The sequence below is a fragment of the Cornus florida genome, unplaced genomic scaffold (assembly GCF_030987335.1).
Source record: "Cornus florida cultivar Cherokee Brave unplaced genomic scaffold, ASM3098733v1 CherokeeBrave_3.0.0_Hap2_Chr09, whole genome shotgun sequence".
Lineage (NCBI taxonomy): Eukaryota > Viridiplantae > Streptophyta > Magnoliopsida > Cornales > Cornaceae > Cornus > Cornus florida.
The window spans coordinates 87,945,256-87,967,884 of record NW_026775579.1 but is presented as its reverse complement, the minus strand read 5'-3'; the positions used below and the strand labels follow the sequence as shown (position 1 = coordinate 87,967,884).

General features: G+C 37.6%; 2 protein-coding genes across 2 annotated transcripts; both read right to left on the bottom strand.

The window, feature by feature from the left end:
• Positions 1-11,440: 11,440 nt before the first annotated feature.
• LOC132273100 (uncharacterized) lies at positions 11,441-14,134 on the bottom strand. Its single transcript, XM_059774131.1, has 3 exons — positions 14,105-14,134; positions 12,977-13,988; positions 11,441-12,372 (listed from the first exon to the last, which is right to left on the bottom strand). Exons 1-3 carry the CDS (start codon positions 14,132-14,134, stop codon positions 11,441-11,443), a joined length of 1,974 nt encoding a protein of 657 aa, XP_059630114.1.
• A 236-nt stretch (positions 14,135-14,370) lies between these two features.
• On the bottom strand, positions 14,371-15,495 carry LOC132273099 (uncharacterized). The gene is made up of 2 exons (XM_059774130.1): positions 14,897-15,495; positions 14,371-14,794 (listed from the first exon to the last, which is right to left on the bottom strand). The coding sequence occupies exons 1-2, from the start codon at positions 15,493-15,495 to the stop codon at positions 14,371-14,373; spliced, it is 1,023 nt and encodes a 340-aa protein (XP_059630113.1).
• Positions 15,496-22,629: the final 7,134 nt, after the last annotated feature.

Sequence of the window (22,629 nt, the reverse complement as noted above, 5' to 3'; positions counted from 1 at the left end):
GCTTCCGCAATGACTTCATGGATCTGGGCCCATCCAGCGTGGACTTGCTCCATCCTGGCTATTCATGCCCAACCAGTTCTTAACAATACGGATCCTACCAAACCCGGGTCACTTTGGTGTCCTCATTTGCCCCCAATAATCTCTCCCCTCATTAATGAGGGTGAGATTATTGAAAAGATACGATCTTGGTCTGACGGCTCGGACTGATGACACGAGGAATCGAACGGTTGGCACAAAAACCCAAACTTCGAAATCTGCAGTACCACTTTTTGCCTTGACCTTTTGAGTTCCATGTCGCTTTCACCTTTTCTCCTTATAAACCCCGATCTTTCAACTTTTATCTTTCTTTTTCATACCCCGCTTTTACTCTCCGCTGCTTTCCTGTACATTTGGGCGATTATTCTTCAACTTCTCTGGCAAGTTTTTCCTTTACGATTTTGGCTACTGTGCTGTGGCTGTGTTCATCACAAACTTCCAAGGTCAGTTTTTTTTACCTCTCTCTTTGAAAAAGACACCTTTATTGCCTAGGATTCCTCCCTGTAATACCTCGATATTTTAAAGGATTTATTAATTGAAATTAATTACTTTTATTTTGGTTTAAATGATTTAATTTGAATTAATTGTGTTTATTTTAATTTTAATTGATTTGTTTTATTGGATGCTTAGATTAATTGTTTTATTTATATTTCGTGAATTATTGTTATGGTGATTGTGGTGTGTGTACTTAATTATTGATTGAATTATTAGCGTGTAGTTATGATGTGACTTAGTTGTACATTCTTATTTGTTTATATGGGTTATGTAATTTGTTGTTTTAATCTAAGTATTTATTTAATTATTTTATTTATTTAAATTATTTGGACTGGGCTTAAAGGAGATTGGACCAAAGGACATGGTCTTGGACTTGGATAAAGCCTTGATGGGTTAATTAATAAAGGCCCATGGTTATTGAATTATTTAAATGATCATTTTTGTTTATTTAATTATATATAAAAATAATAATTAAATAATAGGTGTGACGGAAGGATATATGTTTATGGATATATATATAGGATTTATGATTTAATTAACCGATGATTAATTATGGGAGATATATATATATATATATATAATATATGTTTATATATATTATATTATTTAAATAGTATTAGTTTATTATTTTATTTGGTAGTCCTACTAGGAATATGATTTAGGGTTTAATGGGTATAAATATACACATAAGGATTAGGGTAAAAAAGTTTACACATTAGAAAAATTAAGAGAGACAGAGAGAGAAGAAGAAGAGAAAACGGACAAGGAGTAGGCCGGATCTGAGAAAGAGGATGCTGAAATTGGAGGAGACAATCAAAGATTACAGTTTTGATTTCGTTTCGAAATCTTCAGGCAAGTTTTTTTCTAACTCTCCTCTTAGGGCCCATAAATTTATCACCTTGGGTGCCAGAGTTTTAGATTAAAATCATTAATTAAGTCATGTTAGATCGAAATAATTAAAAACATAAATTATTATTTTTGATTTGTGGGTTTATCGGATTTTAAATATGTATATAGGTGTTGCATATATTTAAAAATTAAGTTATAGGTTTGATCTGTGACAAGAGGGTTAATAATGATTTCTGGAATTTTTTCTAGAATTTCTTGGAATTTTTATGTATTTTTTTGGATTTGGTTTATATTTTTCTGATATTTTTAGAATTATATACAATTATTTATATGTATAAATATAATATATACACATTGTGTGCGACGAATTGGAGGCTGCGGTGCAATAAAACGGTTTTGATTCGGTGCGGCCAGGTACACTACATTACGGTGCGCCTCAAATCAGGACCATGGGATGGTCCTGATGACCAGCGAAAATTTCGGTGTGGTGCGGCACATGGGGAGAGGGTACACCGCAGATCTAGACTGTTGGATGAAGTGGGTGGATGCTGGATTGTTCCAGTGCATCGCGGCACATGGAGACATGGTACGCGCACGTCTATGGACCGTAGATAAGGTCTAGTCAACAAATAAATGATCCGGTGTGGCGCAGCTCAACAAAACATGGAGTACCGACTAACCAGAGAACGCCACGTCATCCAGAGTAGTAATCAAGCGCGTGAGAGCGCGTGTACGCGTGTGAAGCTACATGGCTACTTGTAGAGGCGCGTGCAAAAGCTTTAGGCGCGTTTGGCGGAGCGTGGGGGCGCGTAAGGGGGTGTTTGGAGTCCCGGAAAGGTCCTGTGGGGTCTGGTGAATTTTCAGAATTGGTTTTAAACCTGTTAGGGTTGAGAATAACCACTAGAGGAGGTATTCTTGATATTCTGAGAACCATAGAGTGTTACTACGAGGATTAGTAGCATTTATGTTAAGTAAATATAATAATCTATTATATTGTTATGGATGAATGTGTATATATGTGTATAAATATATATATATAGTTACATATATGTGTACACATGGATTTTTGTTTTAATTATGATTAGTATGGAAGGAAGGATATATATATATATATATATGTACATATATATATATACATATATGTATATATATATATGTATATGGTACTTGAATAATCGGGGGTTATTAGGGAAGGATGTACACGTATATATTACATAATATACATGTATATATATATGTATGTTAATTAAGATTATTATTCTTATTTAATATATCTGGATAAACTTGTTATTAAGTTAGGTATGTGCTTATAATCTACATGAGATATCTATGTATAAATTGGATATTGTTGAGCTTACAATTTGTACATGGATGAGTTACCAAAGGCGTAATTATATTGCCTAGGGATTTGTATGAATAAAAATACATACATAGGAAGCATGGATGAGTTGCTAGGTTATTAGTATAAATATATGTACTTGTAGAGGCATGGTTGAATTGCCAAAGGTATAAATAAATATACTTTAAGGAGGCATGGTTGAATTGCCAGTATATAAATAAATATATTTATAATGGCATGGTTGATTTGCCTAAGTGTAATTATTGTTGTGTGTTAGATGATTAAAGTATGTCATCTATGGTTATTGCATGTATAGGTTGGATTAGGGTTAGATGTTCTTAAATTAGAATAGTCTAATACTTACAGGTTAGTGTATTATTTTATTCATATAAATAAAATAATACTAGTGATGACATGGATGATTTGTCAAAACCTAGTTGTGTGATTTAAATACTTTTAATCATTATTGGTTTTGGGAATTAAATATAATATTCTTTTAATTATATTTTATTGTTTAAATGATTAAATTACTGTTTATGATGGAATTATGATGAGTGGAGTTTATTTTATAAGAGAATTATAAATGATGGATTTGGTCTATGTATGATTAAGAATTAATCATTGGTGAATGGTTTTAACAATTTAGTGAACCTATTAATAGATAGGATTACTGCTTTATATAAAAGTATTTATATATTTGTAGCATCTTATATTAAAGGTTAAAACTTTAATTAGGATGATTTTGGTTACAGATGTTTTATTTATTGGTTTTCAGAGGCTTGATAGAGGGAACTTACTCGTGGGTCTAACCCATGATTTATTTTTCAGGTTATTAGAAGTTCCAGTCTCAAGGTTGAGGATCCGCAGCTGGGAGACTGTCATTCATCTACTCATTTGGTTTACCTTTAACAATATAGTTATTTATTATTAGATGTTTTATATAAACTAGTGGATTAATAGATTATGGTTTAGGGGTCCTTAACTTATGGGATTCCCAAGTTGTATTTTTTTATATAATTTTAAATTCATGAAATTTATTTTTGTAAAAGAGATTTTATTTTATTAATAGAATTTCATTCAGCGATTTATTCATTTTTTTTATTCTTTTTGTATTCTGTGTTCGTTTAAATACTAAATTGTTTTGATATTCCCATGTTTTCGGGTGTGGGCCTGGCCAGCCTACACGTGGAAATGTGGGGGGTATCACACTCCCCTTCTCTATGGCTCCCCCTAATCTAAACGCCATCCGATCCAAGAACAGCATTCCCAATGACGTTTCTCTCAGGGTCTATCCAATAAATTTAGATGGGAGATCTGGCGAGGGTCTCCTTCCTGGGGAAGTTTTATTCTTTGCCGTTCATTTGAACGTCATTAGGTTCCCCTTACACCTATTCTTTTGTTATGCTTTCAACAAATTGGGGCTCTGCCCCCTGCAGATTAACCCCAACTTCCTTAGGGTAATTTCAGTCCTCCTGCTCTTGAATCGTGACAGGGGTCTCAACCTTGACATCATCGACCTTCTCCTCTGCTACCGGATTAATAAAATTACACAAAATGATTTGTACTATCACTTCTTCCCTATTGACAAACGGTTGATCTGTACTGATAAGAACTCATTTAAAAAAGGTTGGAGACAAAACTTAATTGTGGTTAGTGGGAATTAGCGGACTCTGCTTGGCCAATCTTTCTCTATCCCTTCTTCCTTTGGAGCATGCACTGTCTCTGGCTACAAAAAACTGAAAACACATCCTACTGAATGCCATTGTGAAAGTTGTCTTCCCCGTTTTTGTACTTTTCTTTGTAGATGCCTTCAAATTCCCCATGATGAACTGGTTTATAGCGTCTGCAGGGCTAGGCTAGACATCTTGCAAGAAAGTATGCTGAACAACGTCCCTTCAGCTACTGATTTGCTTACATCTGACAATCTCTCTGACATATCTCTTTTAGGGTCCACAATGGAGAGCATTCAGATCCTATCTTTCAGCAAGATGAGGCATTCTGCTCCCACCCCTTCTAACGCTCCTGCTACCACATCATCATCTACACCTGCTACCACATCGTCCACCCTTCCTGTCTCTGTCCCAGAACAAGTTGTGATTGCTCCAACTGTGACTCAAGTCACAAACCGTTCTGCTGTTGAGCCTTCTGAGCTCACTCATGCTGAGAACCCTATTGTGGATCACACTGCTGAGATCCGTCCTGCTGCTCCCATCATTATGCCTTCCAACATCTCGTCTAATACTTCCTCAGAGAACACTTAGGATGCTGGAAATTCTCAGGACAATGGAGGACCAGCTAGTGCTGGTCTGTCAGAAAAAAGTTTGAGAAAAAGGCCAATGCCTGAGAGCGGTCATGACCGAAGTGATTTCCCACCAGCTCGGAGGACCAGGATGGCTTCTTTCAGAGTTACTGAACCATTGCCCCCTGCCCGGTTCTTCATTCCAGAGGGCGAATCAGCTAGAACCTCTGGTCCAACTCCATCCGTTCTTCCACGGTGACCTTTATTCAGCAGTGAAGATGGCTCGACCATTGGCCCCACCGAATCTGTGTATAAGGACCCTCTCACCTCCTTTGCTTTCTACAAAGGTTTCTGGAACCCCAAGGACCTTGAGATTAAGAACAAGCTATCTTTTGGCCAGATGTTCCAGCAGTTCCCAGCTGCTGCCATAGAGGTAACTCTTCTTTTTATTGAAATATGTTTCCTTTCTACTATAACTATTTATTAGCTAGTCTGACCTGAATTTCCCTTCCATTACGCAGACTCTATTCGGGATGTTCACCTTTCAAAAGACCATTGAGACTCTGAACAAAAAACTTAAATCCCTTTCTGTGGGCCTTAAGAGGTTTGTGGAAGCAGAGAACCGCCTTGAGGCCAAAGTTGCTGAGCTTGAGTTTAAGCTGAGTGAGTCAGAGAAGGGGGTTGCTGACTTAAAGGCAGAGAAGGAAAGTCTGGCAAATGCGAGGGACACCCTCAGAGCCGAACGGGATACCCTGAAGGCTGAACGGGATTCTCTTCAGGATGAGGTTGATGTCTTGAAGACTGAGAAGAGCGTTGCTCTGACAAAAAGGGACTCTCTCAAAGCTGAAAAGGGAGACCATCAGCATTCACTCATTGCTGATCGGTTGTCTCATGCCAATTCACAAGAGAAGCTCTTAAGCGAACGTTCTACCTTGTTGAACATGATTGGCAAAGTTGAAGGGGGTATGAAAGCTCTCCTTGCTCGCTTCACCAGAACCAGTGCCATCCGGTATACTGAAGGGTACAGAGATGGTTTTATTGACCGTTCTCCCCCTGAAGGCGAATCAAACTCTTGTGCTGGTTGTGATACCCCTCGGATCCGAGACACGGGTTGATCAGGCCCGAGCCCAAACCCGAGGGAATATCAAACAATTAAAGTATTTTAAAGCGAACACAGATGACAAAATGAAACAAAAGTGATGGAATAAAACTGAAAGTAACATTAATTATAAAATCCTCCATGTATAACTAAAAATTGAAAATCCAATCCTCCAAAACTTCAAGGTTACAACTTGGGAATCCACTGATGGACCCCTAACCAAAAGTTCAACTGAAACTGAAAACTAAAAATAGATAATGCTAGAAATATCGAGAGAAGTCCTACGTAATCAGATGAAGGTGAGACTGTCCTCGACAAGCACGATCAAGCTCTAAGGCTGGAACCGTCCTGTACCTGAAAAGAATAATAAAGGAGTGGGTCAGACCCACGAGCAAGTTTTAATCTAACTGCAATCCATACAGTGACCCGATACGCAGATACACCGTAGACACCTCACAATATCTATCTAGTCCATACGTATAAATATATCCACACTAAGGGACATTCACCAGTCTATAATAGGGGTCTCAACCTGAATAGAAGGCAACATGCGAATACGCACCCATAGGTGGGCATGAATACATAGACCTAACAGGGTACACCTCAACCTATTATAACCAACTACGCATCCACTGCATATACGCACCCTAACCAACGAGTCTGAGACTCAAGCTCAACTCGTGGTACCATAACCATATATATAAAGTCCGTCCAAATCCAGGGTATGCAGTTCAACTATTTATTAAACTGTCATACAATAAACCAACTAGTTAGTCATTCAACTTATTCAGTTGATATGACTTAACTACCATCCGTTAATCCAGGAAGTCATCCAACTTGTTTACAGCTGATCTGACTTAGCCACAATTAGGATTTGATATCTTTCAATCCATTCCATTAATCCACTAGGTTAGGTTTATGCGTTTTGAGCTAAACCGTCCCTAGTATGTCACCGTCCCATACCGGTACATACCATCCTCCATATCCATGTAAATTACAACATACATAACAGTTCAATAATTTACAGACCAAAAACTACCATCCAAACAATTGCAGAAAAATATTTAAAGCTTCAGCAATTTAAATCCAAGCATTTAACCATATAGTTGCAAGAGACGATTTAACAAATCAACAACTAACATCCAGAGCATGCATAGACCGAAGTTAATATGTCAGAGACTCCATCATGCATTTGAATAGGTTAAATAATCCTATTATTAACCAATAAATTGCTAAAACAATTCAGAAGATTGTTTAAATATTTCAGCAGTTTAAATCCAAGCATTAACCATATAGTTGCAGTAAACAATTTAATAATTCAGCAACTAGCCTCCTAAGCATGCATAGACCAAAATTAATAATTAAATGACCTTATCATGCACTTGAATGCATTCTAAAACAAGTTTTATAAACACATTATGTTCCATCAAATTGCTGAATTTTAATTCAACAATTAATTCAACTTCCATTTGTTAAGTGCCTTAATTTTTACACTGTTTGTCCCGACAACTTAGAATTAAACTTTACTCAATTTAGGGTCTTAATAACACTCAAAATTCATTCCTTGATCCCTCTGTAAAGTTCCAGATTCATTCAAACAGTCTCCATGCTCCGACAGTGAACATAGTATGTAGAAAATTAAAAAAAACCGTAAAATAAATCAAAATAACAAGGGAGCCTGCTCCAGAATTTGGAGCAGGCTCTTTTCCAGCCTAGAGCCGGCTCTAGGACTCCCTAGAGCCGGCTCCACTTTGTTGTGGGAGCCGGCTCCCACTTCTATGGAGCCGGCTCTCACCTCCTATGAGAGCCTTCGTCCCCGGTGCGTGTTTCCACTTCTATGGAGCCGGCTCTCACCTCCTATGAGAGCCTTCGTCCCCGGTGCGTGTTTCAGCTCTTGTGCTCCTTCTCCGGCTTATTCCTAACCCTCTGTTAGTTTTTAAAACCAAACTTAGGTGTCCTATTAATACCCAGTAGCATCCCAATGGCTTGATAACAACAATTAAAAACAATTACAGAGACTAAATTTGCTACCGAACTAACCTGCGTTAGGAACCAAACTGAAATTATAATTCTATTCCAACCTCTCTGTTTCTCTTCACAAACTGATCTTAGGAGTCTTATAACATCCCATTAACATCCCTAGGGTTTGTTTACAGAAGATAGAGGCAAGAATCATAACCAAAACTCAACAGATTTTTAATATGCTTTAATAAACAGAACAGGAAGTAACAACACACGAACTATAAACAGATTTGGATTCAATGCAAACAAATCATCAACAAGCATACCTTGAACACATAAGTTTCATTTACTAATTAGTTAATCCCTAGAGACTATCTAGGTACACAGAACACGAGCCAAAGGGAAGGAGAAAGAGAAGAACTTGCCTGTACAGTTTTATAAACAGAACCTTGTCGCCGTTGTTCTAAGCTTTCCGGCAACCACTGACTACCTTCTAGCCTCCTCTGGTTCTGATCTAATCCACCAAACACCTCCTTTGGTCCTCTCTGTTATTCTCCTTGACAGACCGTTACGATTCTCTGTTCTCTCAACTTCTCTCTTTACTGTATACGGGAATATGGTGAATAGGGTTTTAGAAACCCTCGGCAGACGTATACCCATATATTTATAGAGTTATACCAAAACTCTAAATTAATTAAAGCCCTAACTAAATCCTAACCGGCCCATAGAACTTAATTAAATCCTGTGTCGGCTAAAGAAACTAAACCCTCAATTATGAAAAAAAAATAGTTAATTAAAATACTTCCTAAATTACTTCCTAAATTAAAACCTTTAATAATCAATTAAATAAAATAAAAAATGCAATTTAAACAAATAAATAGATACCAATTAAATACACGTCACACAGGTAAACAATTACATAAAATAATTAAACCAAATAATTATGCAAAAATACAACAAAAATAATAAATAAGTGCCGAGACTATCCTTTTAAATTAGGGGTATTACACTGGTCCAGATGAATTAGATGCTTCTTTGGATATCCACCCCCTAAACAATTATCAAAACCCACCCTGTGACCCTGCTAAGCATATCTTCATCGAGTGCATAGAGGTTGCATCCTCAGGAATTGTTACACCCTTCCATCCCCTGAATATTCCTCCTATTTCTACTATTGTGCCCTCTTCCTCAGTTGTTATTGACAAACTTATGCTAGCTGAGGGGGTGATTCATCTTGACTCCCCCCCTAAGGATGATAGGGCAGCTGAGAATGGAGAAGACCTTAATGGTCCAGAGGGTAATAGTGGGGAGAACGATAGGTCACAGCCTGGAGAAGACCATGAGAACTGACATCTTGCAGCAATTTTTTTTTATTTTTTATTTTATATATATATCTTCATGTATCCTCAGATTATCAAGCTATGTACCTCAGGACCTTTTTGTAATGAATGACAATGCTTTTGTTCAGCATGACTTCCATTCTTCAAGTTTTCCATTTTCAACCTTGCTGTGTATTTTCATAAGTGTTTGGTGTTCGCCTGGTTACCGTTCTGTCTTTATTTTATTTTGAGCAAGTGTTCGGCGTTTCGCTCGTAGTGCCAGCTGCCACTAACTTTACTGAATGCCTGGCGCTCAGCTTGAACGCCACTTGCCACTTGGTTTTATTTTTATTTTTGAGCAAGTGTTTGGCGTTCGGCTCGTAGTGTCAGCTACCACTGACTTTGCTGAATGCCTGGCGCTCGGCTTGAACGCCACTTGCCACTTGGCTTTATTTTTATTTTTGAGCAACTGTTTAGCGTTCAGCTCAAAGCACCAACTACCACTAACTTTGCTGAATGTCTGGCGCTTGGCTTAAACGCCACTTGCCACTTGGCTTTATTTTTATTTTTGAGCAAGTGTTTAGCGTTTGGCTCAAAGTGCCAGCTGCCACTAACTTTACTGAATGCCTGGCGCACGGCTTGAACGCCACTTGCCACTTGGCTTTATTTTTATTTTTGAGCAAGTGTTTGGCGTTTGGCTCAAAGTGTCAGCTGCCACTAACTTTGCTGAATACCTGGCGCTCGGCTTGAACACCACTTGCCACTTGGCTTTATTTTTATTTTTGAGCAAGTGTTTAGCATTCGGCTCAAAGTGTCAGGTGCCACTAACTTCGCTGAATGTCTGGCGCTCGGCTTGAACGCCACTTGCCACTTGCCTTTATTTTTATTTTTGAGCAAGTGTTTGGCGTTCGGCTCAAAGTGCCAGCTGCCACTAACTTTGCTGAATGCCTAGCGCTCGGCTTGAACGCCACTTGCCACTTAGCTTTATTTTTATTTTTAAGCAAGCGTTTGGCGTTCGGCTCAAAGTGCCAGCTGCCACTAACTTTACTGAATGCCTGACGCTCGGCTTGAACGCCACTTGCCACTTGGCTTTACTTTTATTTTTGAGCAAGTGTTTGGCGTTCGGCTCAAAGTGCTAGCTGCCACTAACTTTGCTGAATGCCTGGCGCTCGACTTGAACGCTACTTGCCACTTGGCTTTATTTTTATTTTTGAGTAAGTGTTTAGCGTTCTGCTCAAAGTGTCAGCTGCCACTAACTTTGCTGAATGGAAAGGATGTCAACTGATTTTTTAAGCAAAGTAAACATTTTTTTTTTATAAAACTCGGGAATTTCGTACACTTGCAAGTATGCAATTTAAAGCGTGCATATTGTTTGAAATTAAATTCTACTTCTACTGATAGTACCTTTTTAGGGACGTAGCATTCCATGACTTACTGATCACCCTTCCTGCCATAGTTTCCAGGACGTACGCCCCCTTCCCTATGACCTCTGCAATTCTGTATGGACCTTCCCACGGGGAGAACATCTTTTTGACTATCCCCACCTTCCTTTTCAGAACCAGGTCGCCAGGAGCGAAGTCTCTGTGCCTTACCTTCTTGTTATGGTTATTCACGAGCGTCTGTTGATAAGAGGCAAGCCTTACTGCAGCCGCATCCCATTTTTCCTCCAGCAAATCGAGATTAAACCTTAGTATTCTATCATTCTGCTCTTGATCCCACGCCAGGCTTCTTACAGTTGGAACTAAGTGCTCGACTGGTATCACTGCCTCAGTGCCGTATGCCATAGCGAATGGGCTCTCTCCGGTCGGTCGTCTTGGGGTTGTTCTGTAAGCCCACAAGACGTTCGGAAGCTCATCTAACCATTTTCCTTTTTCATTTTCCAGTTTTTTCTTAATGCAGGTAAATATTGTCCTATTTGTGATTTCGGCTTGACCATTAGCCTGGGGATGACTGACTGCTGCTAACTTCTGGTTGATTCCATATTCTTCCAGCAGCTCTTTCACTTGCTTACTATCGAGGTTGGTCCCATTGTCCATCATGATTGACCTTGGCACGCCAAAACGACAGATAATAGTATTCCAGATGAAGCATCTTACTTGAGTTTAGGTGACACTAGGGTGCGGCTCTGCTTCTACCCATTTAGTGAAGTAATCAGTTGCTAGCATAACGTACTTATTCTGCGATCTTGCGGTCAGTAAAGGGCCAACAACATCTATCCCCCATTGCGTGAAAAGCCATGGGGTGGCCATTACGTGCAGGTCTTCAAGTGGTTGGTGTATCAACGGCCCGAACCTCTGGCATTTATCGCATCTTCTGGAGAATTCTTCTGTATCCCGTGCCATGTTTGGCCAAAAGTACCCTTGTGTCATTGCTTTGTGTGCCAAAGATCTTCCTTCTGAATGATTTCTGCATACTCCTTCATGAATGGTTCGTATAATCTGTCTAGCCTCTGTTAGGGTAGCACACTTCAAATATGGACCCGAAAAGGACCGCCTATACAACTGGTCACGCACAATGGCATACTTTGCGGCATTGGACCTGATTTTTCTTGCCTTGTCCTTCTGCTCGGGTAATACACCATTACATATGAAAGCCATGATCGGATCAATCCAGCTCGGCTCATATGGTATAACATTAATGTGTTGAGCGCTCGGATCAGGCAGCTCGTTAAAAATGGAAGGCTGGACCAGCACGTCAACCGGGATAACCCTAGCCAAAGTCTCTCCAGAACTGGACGCACTATAGGCCAAGCGGTCGGCATCTTCGTTATACTCTCTCGGCAATTGGATGAACCTGATCTGATCAAAACCTTTCGCCTTACGCAGAACTGCAGTTCGGTATGCTTCCATGGTCTTATCTTTGGTCCCATATTCCCCAGTGACTTGCCGAATGATTAGTTGTGAATCACTATAAGCAATCAGATTTTTGATCTTTAGCTCTTTAGCCAACTTCAGCCCAGCTATCAACGCCTCGTATTCTGCCTCGTTGTTGGTTGCGTTGAACTCAAGTCTTATCGCTTGGCTCAACGTGGTACCTTCTGGTGTTCGCAATTAGATTCCAATCCCTGCCCCCATTTGATTTGAAGAGCCATCCACAAAGAGCTTCTACAAGGAACAATTATAATCCTCCACCAAATCTTCGACATCACATTCAAGTGGGAAATTTGCCACCGCTTGACCTTTGATTACCGTGCTGGGCTCTACGCAATATCAAATGAACTCAATTCAATGGCCCACTTTGTCATTCTCCCTGATAGGTCCGGTTTGTGCAAGATCATTCTTAAAGGGAAAGTTATTAAGACGACGATCGGATGAGATTCGAAATAATGTCTAAGCTTCCTTTTTGCGTTGACCAGCGACAAGATCATCCGTTCGGCCCTTGAGTACCTTCTTTCCGGCTCAAACATTGTTTTGCTGGCATAAAATATCAGAAATTGCTTTCCGTCTTTACAACGGATCAAAACGGCACTAGTCGTTATGTTGGATACCCCAAGATACAGAAAGAGCTTCTCATTCGGCTCGGGAGCAGATAGAACCGGAGGGTTGCGCATGTATTCTTTCAGGCTGGTTAGCGCTTGTCGTTATTCATCCCCTAGGTTTGCCTTCCGTGCCCTCGAATTATATCAAAGAAAGGTTTACAGCGGTCCGAAAGCTTGGAAATAAATCGGCTCAGCGTAGCTATTCGACCTGTGAGTGCCTGCACCTCCTTAATCGTCTTTGGCTCTGCATTTCTGATCAGGGCTTCTGCCTGCACTGGGCTGGCCTCAATTCCTCTATGATTGACCATATGTCCCAGAAATTGACCAGAGCTTACTCCAAATGAACATTTGGCTGGATTAAGCTTCATCCTATATTGGCGCAACACATCGAACATATCCTGCAGGTGCGCTAAATGATCGTTCTTCTTCTTACTCTTGACCACGATATCATCAATATAAGCCTCGACAGTTCTTCCCATTTGCCTTTTAAAAATCTTGCTGATCAACCTCTGATAAGTAGCTCCAGCATTTTTTAATTCGAATGGCATGACTTTATAGCAATAAGTCCCTCGTTCAGTAACAAAAGAAGTTTTCTCTTCATCAACTGGATCTATGGGGATTTGATTATAACCGAAATAAGCATCCAGGAAGGTTAATCGCTCGTATCCTGTGGTGGCATCTACCATTTGATCAATCCTTGGCAATAAGAAACTATCCTTTGGGCAAGCTTTGTTCAGATTAGTGAAGTCGATACACACCTTCCATTTCCCATTCTTTTTCTGCACTACAACAATATTAGAGAGCCAGGCTGGGTACTGAACTTCTCTGATGAATCCTGCTTCGAGCAACCGATCAACCTTCTCAGTTATAATCTGATTTCGTTCTGGAGCAAATCTTCTCTGTTTCTGCTTTACTGGTTTTACGTTCGGATCTACATTGAGGGAATGACAGGATACAGAAGGATTTATCCCTGGCATATCTGAATGGCTCCATGCAAATACATCTGCGTTCCGAGTCAAGAAATCAGTCAACTCTAGTTTTTCCTCTTCTGTAAGTCTGGATCCTACCTTTGTTGTTTGGTCTGGCTTCTTATGGTCGATTTTCACTTCATGAAGAGGTTTTGTGGTCAGAACTGGTGGCTCCTCCTCCCCATCTTTGCTGGGAGGAGGTTCCTGTAATTGCTATCTTGGATTGGCAGAACGGATGGGATTTTTCCCTTTTCCAGCAGATTTCAAAGTCAATGAATAACATTCTTTAGCTGTGACCTGTCCCCATGTATGTCAATCACCTTGGTCCTATCTGGACCCAAGCATCGCATCACTTAATGCAAGATTGATGGGATGCCCTGAACTCTGTGAATCCACCCTCTACCCATCAAGAGGTTATAGGATGGATGAATTTCCACGACCACAAAGCTCTCAGTCAAAACTCGTTTAGCAGCTTGTACTATCAATTCCACCATACCAATGGGCTCTACTCGCTTCCCATTAAATCCGAGCAACGGATTTCCTGTGGGTTTAAGTTTTTCGAGTTCTATCTCAAGTCGGTCGAATGTCACCCTGGCATGACATTTGCACTACTTCCTGGATCAATCAAAACTCTTCGAACCAGGCATTCTGCAACCGTCAGACTGACAACTAATGGATCTTCATGAGGAATCTGAACGCGTAGCAGGTCTGTTCTGTCGAACTTTATCGGCGTGGATGCGTTCTGCTGGTGCAAAGCATGCACACTACCAATCCTTCTTTTCAGCTGGGCCTGACGTAACCGCGTTCTGAGCAACTCCTCTGACTCCGTCGTTTGTTCAGGTCGTCCATGAATTGCATTTATAATCCGAACAGGCTGAGAGTTGTATTGGTTCGGCCTCTGATTCCGCTTGATCTGTTCAGCCGGTCGATTCTGCTCTTGCGCCAGACCTTGAACATAGCTTACAAATTCCCCCTTTGTTATTAGCATCTCTACCTGCTTCCTTAGGTTCCTGCATTCGTTAGTTTGATGTCCAAAATCACTATGGAAAACACAATGTTTAGTTTGATCCCTCTTTTCAAGAGGTTGTCTGATTGGTAAAGGAGGGCGAAACTTATCTTTGTTTTCTTGGTATAGCCTTGCTAAAGTGACTCTGAGTGGAGTTACTGATTCCTCCTCCCTAGGCCTTTTTTTCGCTTTCCATGAGGTATGACGTTGCGGCTGAGCTTTTTTTTGCCGGATCTTGGCTTTGGACTTCTTTTCCGTCGAAATAATTGACGTCTTCCTTGAATTAGCTGTTTCTTCCTCCTCAAGACGAACAAAACCGTCAGTTCTCTCGTACAGCTCGTCTATGGTCTTCGGCGTATTAACCACCAAGCTGGTATGGAACAGCGTCCCCCGGTTCATTGCGAGTTTAAATGCTTGGACCGCTGTGGACGGATGACACTCCATTACCATGCTTTTAACGAGGTTGAACCGGGTGAGAAAAGTTTGGAGCCGTTCATCCTCGTGCTGCTTCATTGTGAAAAGGCTTGATACATCCTTAGCCGGACGTTTATTCCCATAGTACTGGCTTATGAACTTATCGCACAAGTCCTGGAAACTAGTGATTGAGCCCTGAGCCAGATTCTTGAACCAATTGAGAGCTGGTCTATCCAAGCTCGTAGGGAAGCATTTGCACATCATAGGATCATTGTTAGTATTCAAAGCCATTTTCAACTAAATGTGGTAGATGTGGTCGACCGGATCGGTTGTTCCATCAAACAGAATGAAAACCGGCATGGAGAACTTCTTCGGATTCGGCGCGTTCAGAATTTTATCAGTGAACGGAGATGCAACCGTCCTTGTTGATGAGTGCAATTGTAATACCCCTAATTTTAAAAGGATATTCTCGGTATTTATTTATTTATTTTTATTGTATTCTTTTTAATTGTTTAATTGATTATTTGACTAATTGTTTATGTGTTTAATTGAATTAAGTGTTACTTGATTAATTGGCTACTTATTTATGTGTTATTTATATTTTGTCTAGGTGTTATTTGTATTATTTGTTTAATTAGATTGTGTGCTTAAATGATGTATTTGATTAATTGTAATTAATTGTAAATTAAATGATTAAATATTTTATTTTATTTTATTTTATGGTTATGGTTAGTGGTAATGGGCTAACTAATTGGGTCCTATGGACTACTTGGATAGGAGGTTGGATGGGTATGGATAATTACCCATAGACAGTTCTATATGTATATATATAAATATATATATGTATATACATATATATAAAAATGAAAGTAATTTATTAATATTATAGTAACTTTAGTATTAATAAATAATCTGATGTATATATTTTATATATTTATATAATAAGGATACGTAACATGTTTTAAGTTACCTTTTTAATATTATGGTAACTTTAGTATAAATAAATAATCTGATGTATATATTTTATTTATTTAATGAGGATACAGATAGATTATATACGTAACATGTTTTAAGTTACTTTTTTAATATTATGGTAACTTTAGTATAAATAAATAACCTGATGTATATATTTTATTTATTTAATGAGGATATAGATAGATTATATACGTAACATGTTTTAAGTTACCTTTTAATATTATGGTAACTTTAGTATTAATAAATAATTTAATGTATATATTTTATTTAATTAATAAGGATATACATAGATTATATACGTAGCATATTTTAAGTTACCTTTTTAATATTTTCATTTTTTATTTTTCTTTATTAAGTTGACTTGGATTGGGAAAATGAATAGGGTTATTATTTAGCCTATAAATACACAACTATAGGTTGAAAAAGGAGTGAAAATATATCACGTAATATATTCTAGAGAGAGAGAGTTAGAGAGAGAAGGAGAAAGAGGAAGGAATGAGGAGAAAACCCTTTAGAGAGAAGATCAAAGAAGAAGAAGTTTAACTTTCAATCCGAAAGTTTAAGGCAAGTTCTTCTTCTATCTCTTTCCCTTTGATTCGTGTTTCTGTACATGCTTAGGAAATTCCAGAATTTATTAAACACATAAAATTAAATAATTATGCATGTTTAATTGGGTTAGAACATAGGTTTTATGAAATTGGTTCATATCTGTTCTTGTATTATGAATTGATAAAATGCATGATTTTGATTTGATTTTTTATGTGAATTTTTACATGTTTAAATTATGTATTTTTCATATCTGTGGAATGATGGAACGTAGAAACATGTCTAAGATTCCTAAACATTAAATAGGGACTAGGTTTGGGTTTTAATAAATTTAAATAGACTCAATTATAATGATGCTTGCTATTTGAATGTTTTAAACAAACGAATGGATTTAATCTTTTAAAATATTTTAGCAATTGAGATTAAATGTGTAGGATGAATTGGATATGGAGAATCCTTATTTAACGGTATAATAAAATATCATCATGTATAAGATTCAGTTTGTGTAGGACATATGATATAGGAAGTTTAAAGAAATAATAAGTCATTCCTATTATGTGATAACTTGATATCATATTTATCATAGTTATTTATGGAATGTTTGATGTATTTCCTTAATTGTTACATCAATTGTTGGATTGTGTGGTTTAATGTACCGGTATGGGACGGTGGCATTCTAGGGATGGATTAACTTATCAGTTAAGTCCTACCTATTTTATATAAGGGAATGGATTAACTAAAATGTTAAGTCCTACTTATATTTAAGTCAGGTCAGCTGAACAAGTTGAATGACTTATGGAGAATTAATTTATTATATAAGGGAATGGATTAACTAAAATGTTAAGTCCTACTTATATTCAAGTCAGGTCAACTGAACAAGTTAAATGATTTATGGAGGATTAATTTATACAGGATAGGATGGTTACTAGATTATATATATATAAGTATGGTGCCATGATATGAGCTTGAGTCTCATGATCAATGGTTAGGGCGAGTATATCGCCAGGGATGTGTAGCTAGATATAGTGTAGTTGTGTACCCTGGTAGGTCTAGGTACTCATGCCCACTATATGTGCGTTTTGCATGTTGCCTACTATTCAGGTTGAGACAACCCTATAGTCTAGTGAGGTTCCTTTAGTGTGTATATATATATATACGGACTACTAGTTACTGTTGGATTGACTAGGATGTATACGTGTATCGGATCTATGCTTGGACTGTAGTAGAGTAGAACTTGTTTGTGGGCCTGACCCACCATTATTTTTCAGGTGTTCGTCTCGAGTAGAGGTTGTTCGTGCTGAGCGGGGATCAGTCTACTTCATTATTCCGATGTTACATAGGAGTTCCTTTATGATTCAATTTTCTGTTTTAGATTACTGTCATTTGTTTAGTTTGGATTTTCTAGGGGTCCACACAGTATGGATTCCCGAGTTGTATTTTGGAGGATTAGTTGTATCAGAAGAGTTTATTAATTAATGGAAATATATTATGAGGTTTATTATTAGATTATCATTTTAGTTTCTTGTCAGCATTTTATTTATTCTTCTTTATTCTTTTATACTCTGTATTCGTTTATTATCAATTTGTTTTGATATCCTCGGGTATTCGGGCGTGGGCCTGGCCAACCCGCATTCGAAAATTCAGGGGTATCACAGTTGGTATCAGAGCATTCCAGGTTCAAGTATCCTTAGGAGTGTCTTTCGTTATATGACTTCCGCGTTGCGTCTCTTAAACTTAGAGCCCGTATTAGGATTCGTTGTACTCTATTTACGGTTTGTTAGGAGGAGCTGATGTCAATTATATTTGAGTTAGGGATCGATGGTTTAGGTTCATTTGGCGTTACTTTAAAAGTATAAGCCAAGGAAGGATTTAGGTGTACGTGATAGGTCATCACATATCGGGGCCAACACGACTTCAGTTGATCTCAAAAATGAGACAAGCAAGGAGTAGGAGCCGAAGAGGATCCTAATGGAGGAGATTTATGTGTATCCAATAAAGAGGGTACTAAATCTTGAAGAGAGATGATTGCGCGAGGTGATCTGAATTGCTAAAAGTATAGCGAATGTTATTAGTAGAATTGGGGTTGATCAATCTACAAATAATTAAATCTTTCTTATCATCTCTAAAAGAGGTGTATAAGAAGTATTATTCAGAAGTTTGGGGATCGGATGTGTTCTTATCAGAACGAAATACATAATTTTTAAATCACATACAAAAAGGCATTGGTATTATGTTGTGACGTTCTAATTCGATTTATAAAGTCAAGTAAGACAGTTTACATTCCGCATATAAGGAGGATGAGGGTTAAGCCCTTGGTATTTGCTTAGGAAAAGATTTATGCTTTTAAGCGATGTTTTAAAGGATATGTTTCAAGGTTGAATGATTATTTACGAAACTATAAAAGGAAATTTTGAAACAATCTAGTAAAGTTGATTTCAAAGGAGACTTTCTTTTCTAGAACGAACGATATCCTAAGTAGGAGTATATTTTGTTCTATTGTGTTTATCATACGTGTTTTATTTTATTTTTTTATTAATTACTCGGGATTTGGTATGTGGATTAGTTGGGGACATAAATGTGTGATCAACCAATTATTGTTTTAATAACATGGAGTCATAGCGCTATTTACGCTAAATTTGTGAGCATACGGTCATAGGATTTAGTAGATACACATAAATCTAACCAATCTATTGGACCTGGACATGTGTCATTATAGTGTGTTTTGAAATGGGATAATTAAACCATCACTACAAGTCAAACAATCTAGAACGATTAATTTGATATACTTTACGTTAGGTATGGATTCGTATCATATTACAACGCCATGATATTGGTGATTGTTAATGTTTCGGTATGCATGAGGTAGTGGTAAATAAAGATCACTAAAACGCCATGATGATATATCAGAGGTGCTGGATTTGCTAAACATCTTCTTGAAAATTTCAGAAGTTGTTACCAAGTCAGAAGGAGGATTTAGTACTGGATTAAGTACTTATTGGAATGACACCGAGTGAGGATAGGAGACTGAATAAATATTCATCAGTAAATTCTTAATCAAGAATTTATTCAAGAGGGCGTGTCATTAGGAGGAATTTGCCGGTGTTGCACATGGAGGAAGAAACTAAGTCTCTTCATTTCCATAAATAATATGGAATTATTTTTTTAGTCACAATTTGCAACAATTAGCTGTTGCAAGGAAATTGATGACTTACGTAGAGGATGGGAAGATTTCATATTCTTTTGAAGTTAGACAAAGAAGTCGGATTGTCATTAACTTGTCTTAAAGAAGCAGGGTGTGTCAAAGACAAGATGGTGAGACCAAATACTTATATAAAGATGAGGTGCATGGTATGTATGGAAATGTCGTAATTTGTTGACTTTTGTTGAGTTAAAGTCATAGTTAACCATTGATAGATTGAATTACCAATTGATTTTTAATATCGGCAAGTTTATCACGGATCAGTAGTGGATAGATTTAGTTACAGAATTCACTTTTGAAGATACTCCAATTTAAACAATGGGTACAGACGAAAGCTGGTGGTACCGGACTAACGATACTTTTTGTAAACAAATTTGATGGAGGATGCGAGAATTGAGTTTCACAACTCTTAGTTCTTTATTCACCCTAGTAGAAACATGATGCTTCACAGTATGAAGCAGATGTTTGGAGGACAGGCAGGAAGAGGAATATAGTGTTTTTTCTCTAAGTCTAATATTTATTAGATAGTAGAGATGGACCATCAGAGATCACTGGATTCTTGCAGCTATTTTCTATACCGAAGTGGAAATGACAGAGCATTTTCACGGATTTAGTTGAGGGATTGCTGATTTGATGCAAGGGTCAGGATTCTAGATGGGATATTGGTTGACTGATAAAATTAAATCAGTTTCATTTTGTCTATTTTGATCGAGCTAGTAAGATATCAGTTCATACGATTATAACGGATCATGAGATGGCTTAGATGGATGCAAAGTGTGAATAATAACACTTGTTATTACCAAGGTAGTTCAAGAGGTCAATTTTGAATATCGGAGCTGACCCTAGAGAATGTGTTACCTTACTCAGATGGAGTTTAAGGTACTGGAGGAGGAGTTAGTAGTTTCTATAAATAGTGATATGACTGTCGGGCGACTGAGATGAAAATTTATAATTTTTCTTGGTACACCCAAACGGTTAGAAGGTACATCACGACATCAAATGTCAATTTTGGTGAACAGGTACGGATAGGGACGTGTATATAATTGCCCTAAGTGTAAAACCTGCTACAAAGGTGGAAAGTTGATCATTAGATATCATAGGAATCTTTAGCCACTTCCTATAACAAATATGGAAGTTAAACTAAACAGGAGTGATAGTTGGAGGGAAGGATCGACATTGATTTGGAATTTCAATTTTCCATATGGAATCCGAGTAGTGGATTGAGAAAGATCGCTTGAGGACATAAATTTGAGTGATGCTTATTTTAGAACTTCATAGTAGTTATATAGTTCAGTGATAGTGGTGTTATAGCATGTGGATGTCCATATTAGTGGATGTAAAGTGCTATTTCAAAGGAGCTTTATGAAGATTTTGGAGCAGCAACTCTACTTCATATATATAGACGGAGGAATTAATCGAGAGATTAAATTAGACCATAAAGGATATGTTTGAGGCGTATATCCTAGATTTTCATGGACTGTTGGAAGTGTTTACTTCACTTGTCGGAATTTTGTCTGTGATATTGTTGGCACAAGGAGATTAGTGTGACAACTTTGGAGGTTCTGTATCTTTCACAATGCATACCTCTCATTTGTTGGTTGGAAATGGAAGTAAGGGTTGTACAATTAGACCTCGACTTCATTTAAAAATCTGTCGAAAATAGATACTTCCCTTTATATTGAACTGCGCGCGGTTGGGAGGCAACAGTAGGATGTTGTAAATAGTTGAACTCGTATACTAGAGTTTTTCTATCAGGGAGTAGTTTGCTCGTTCTGTTTTCTATGTAGGAAGAAAGGCGATTTTTGGAGAAAGGTCAATTTTACTTATTACATTGACTTTTAGAAGATTGTGTTTCGCAATTGAGGCAGTCACCTCTGAATTAGCTTTACCAAATTATTAGCGCTGGGTGCATAGGAGTTTGTGCGTATATTCTATGGCACTTGGAGGTATGTAGATCATTCCCTTGTCGACATGGGAGGATTACGTTGTTATTTGATACAACCTACGCATCGTATGATTATTGTGTTTCTTAAAATATAGGAACCCTGTCTACCACTTGGTATATTGGAGTTAAGTAGAGCCCTTATAGTGAGGTTGCGTCTACTTGGGAATAGGAGAATGTTTTTCGCTCACAATTTTTAAGCATAATGGAAGGAAGTAAGGGCGAATTCCGAGAACGGAATTCCTTTTGTTAGGGGGGAAGAATGTAATACCCCTAATTTTAAAAGGATAGTCTCAGTATTTATTTATTTATTTTTATTGTATTTTTTTTAATTGTTTAATTGATTATTTGACTAATTGTTTATGCGTTTAATTGAATTAAGTGTTACTTGATTAATTGGCTACTTATTTATGTGTTATTTGTATTTTGTCTAGGTGTTATTTGTATTATTTGTTTAATTAGATTGTGTGCTTAAATGATGTATTTGATTAATTGTAATTAATTGTAAATTAAATGATTAAATGTTTTATTTTATTTTATTATATGGTTATGGTTAGTGGTAATTGGCTAACTAATTGGGTCCCATGGACTACTTGGATAGGAGGTTGGATGGGTATGGATAATTACCCATAGATAGTTCTATATGTATATATATATATATATATGTATATACATATATATAAAAAGGAAAGTAATTTATTAATATTATAGTAACTTTAGTATTAATAAATAATCTGATGTATATATTTTATATATTTATATA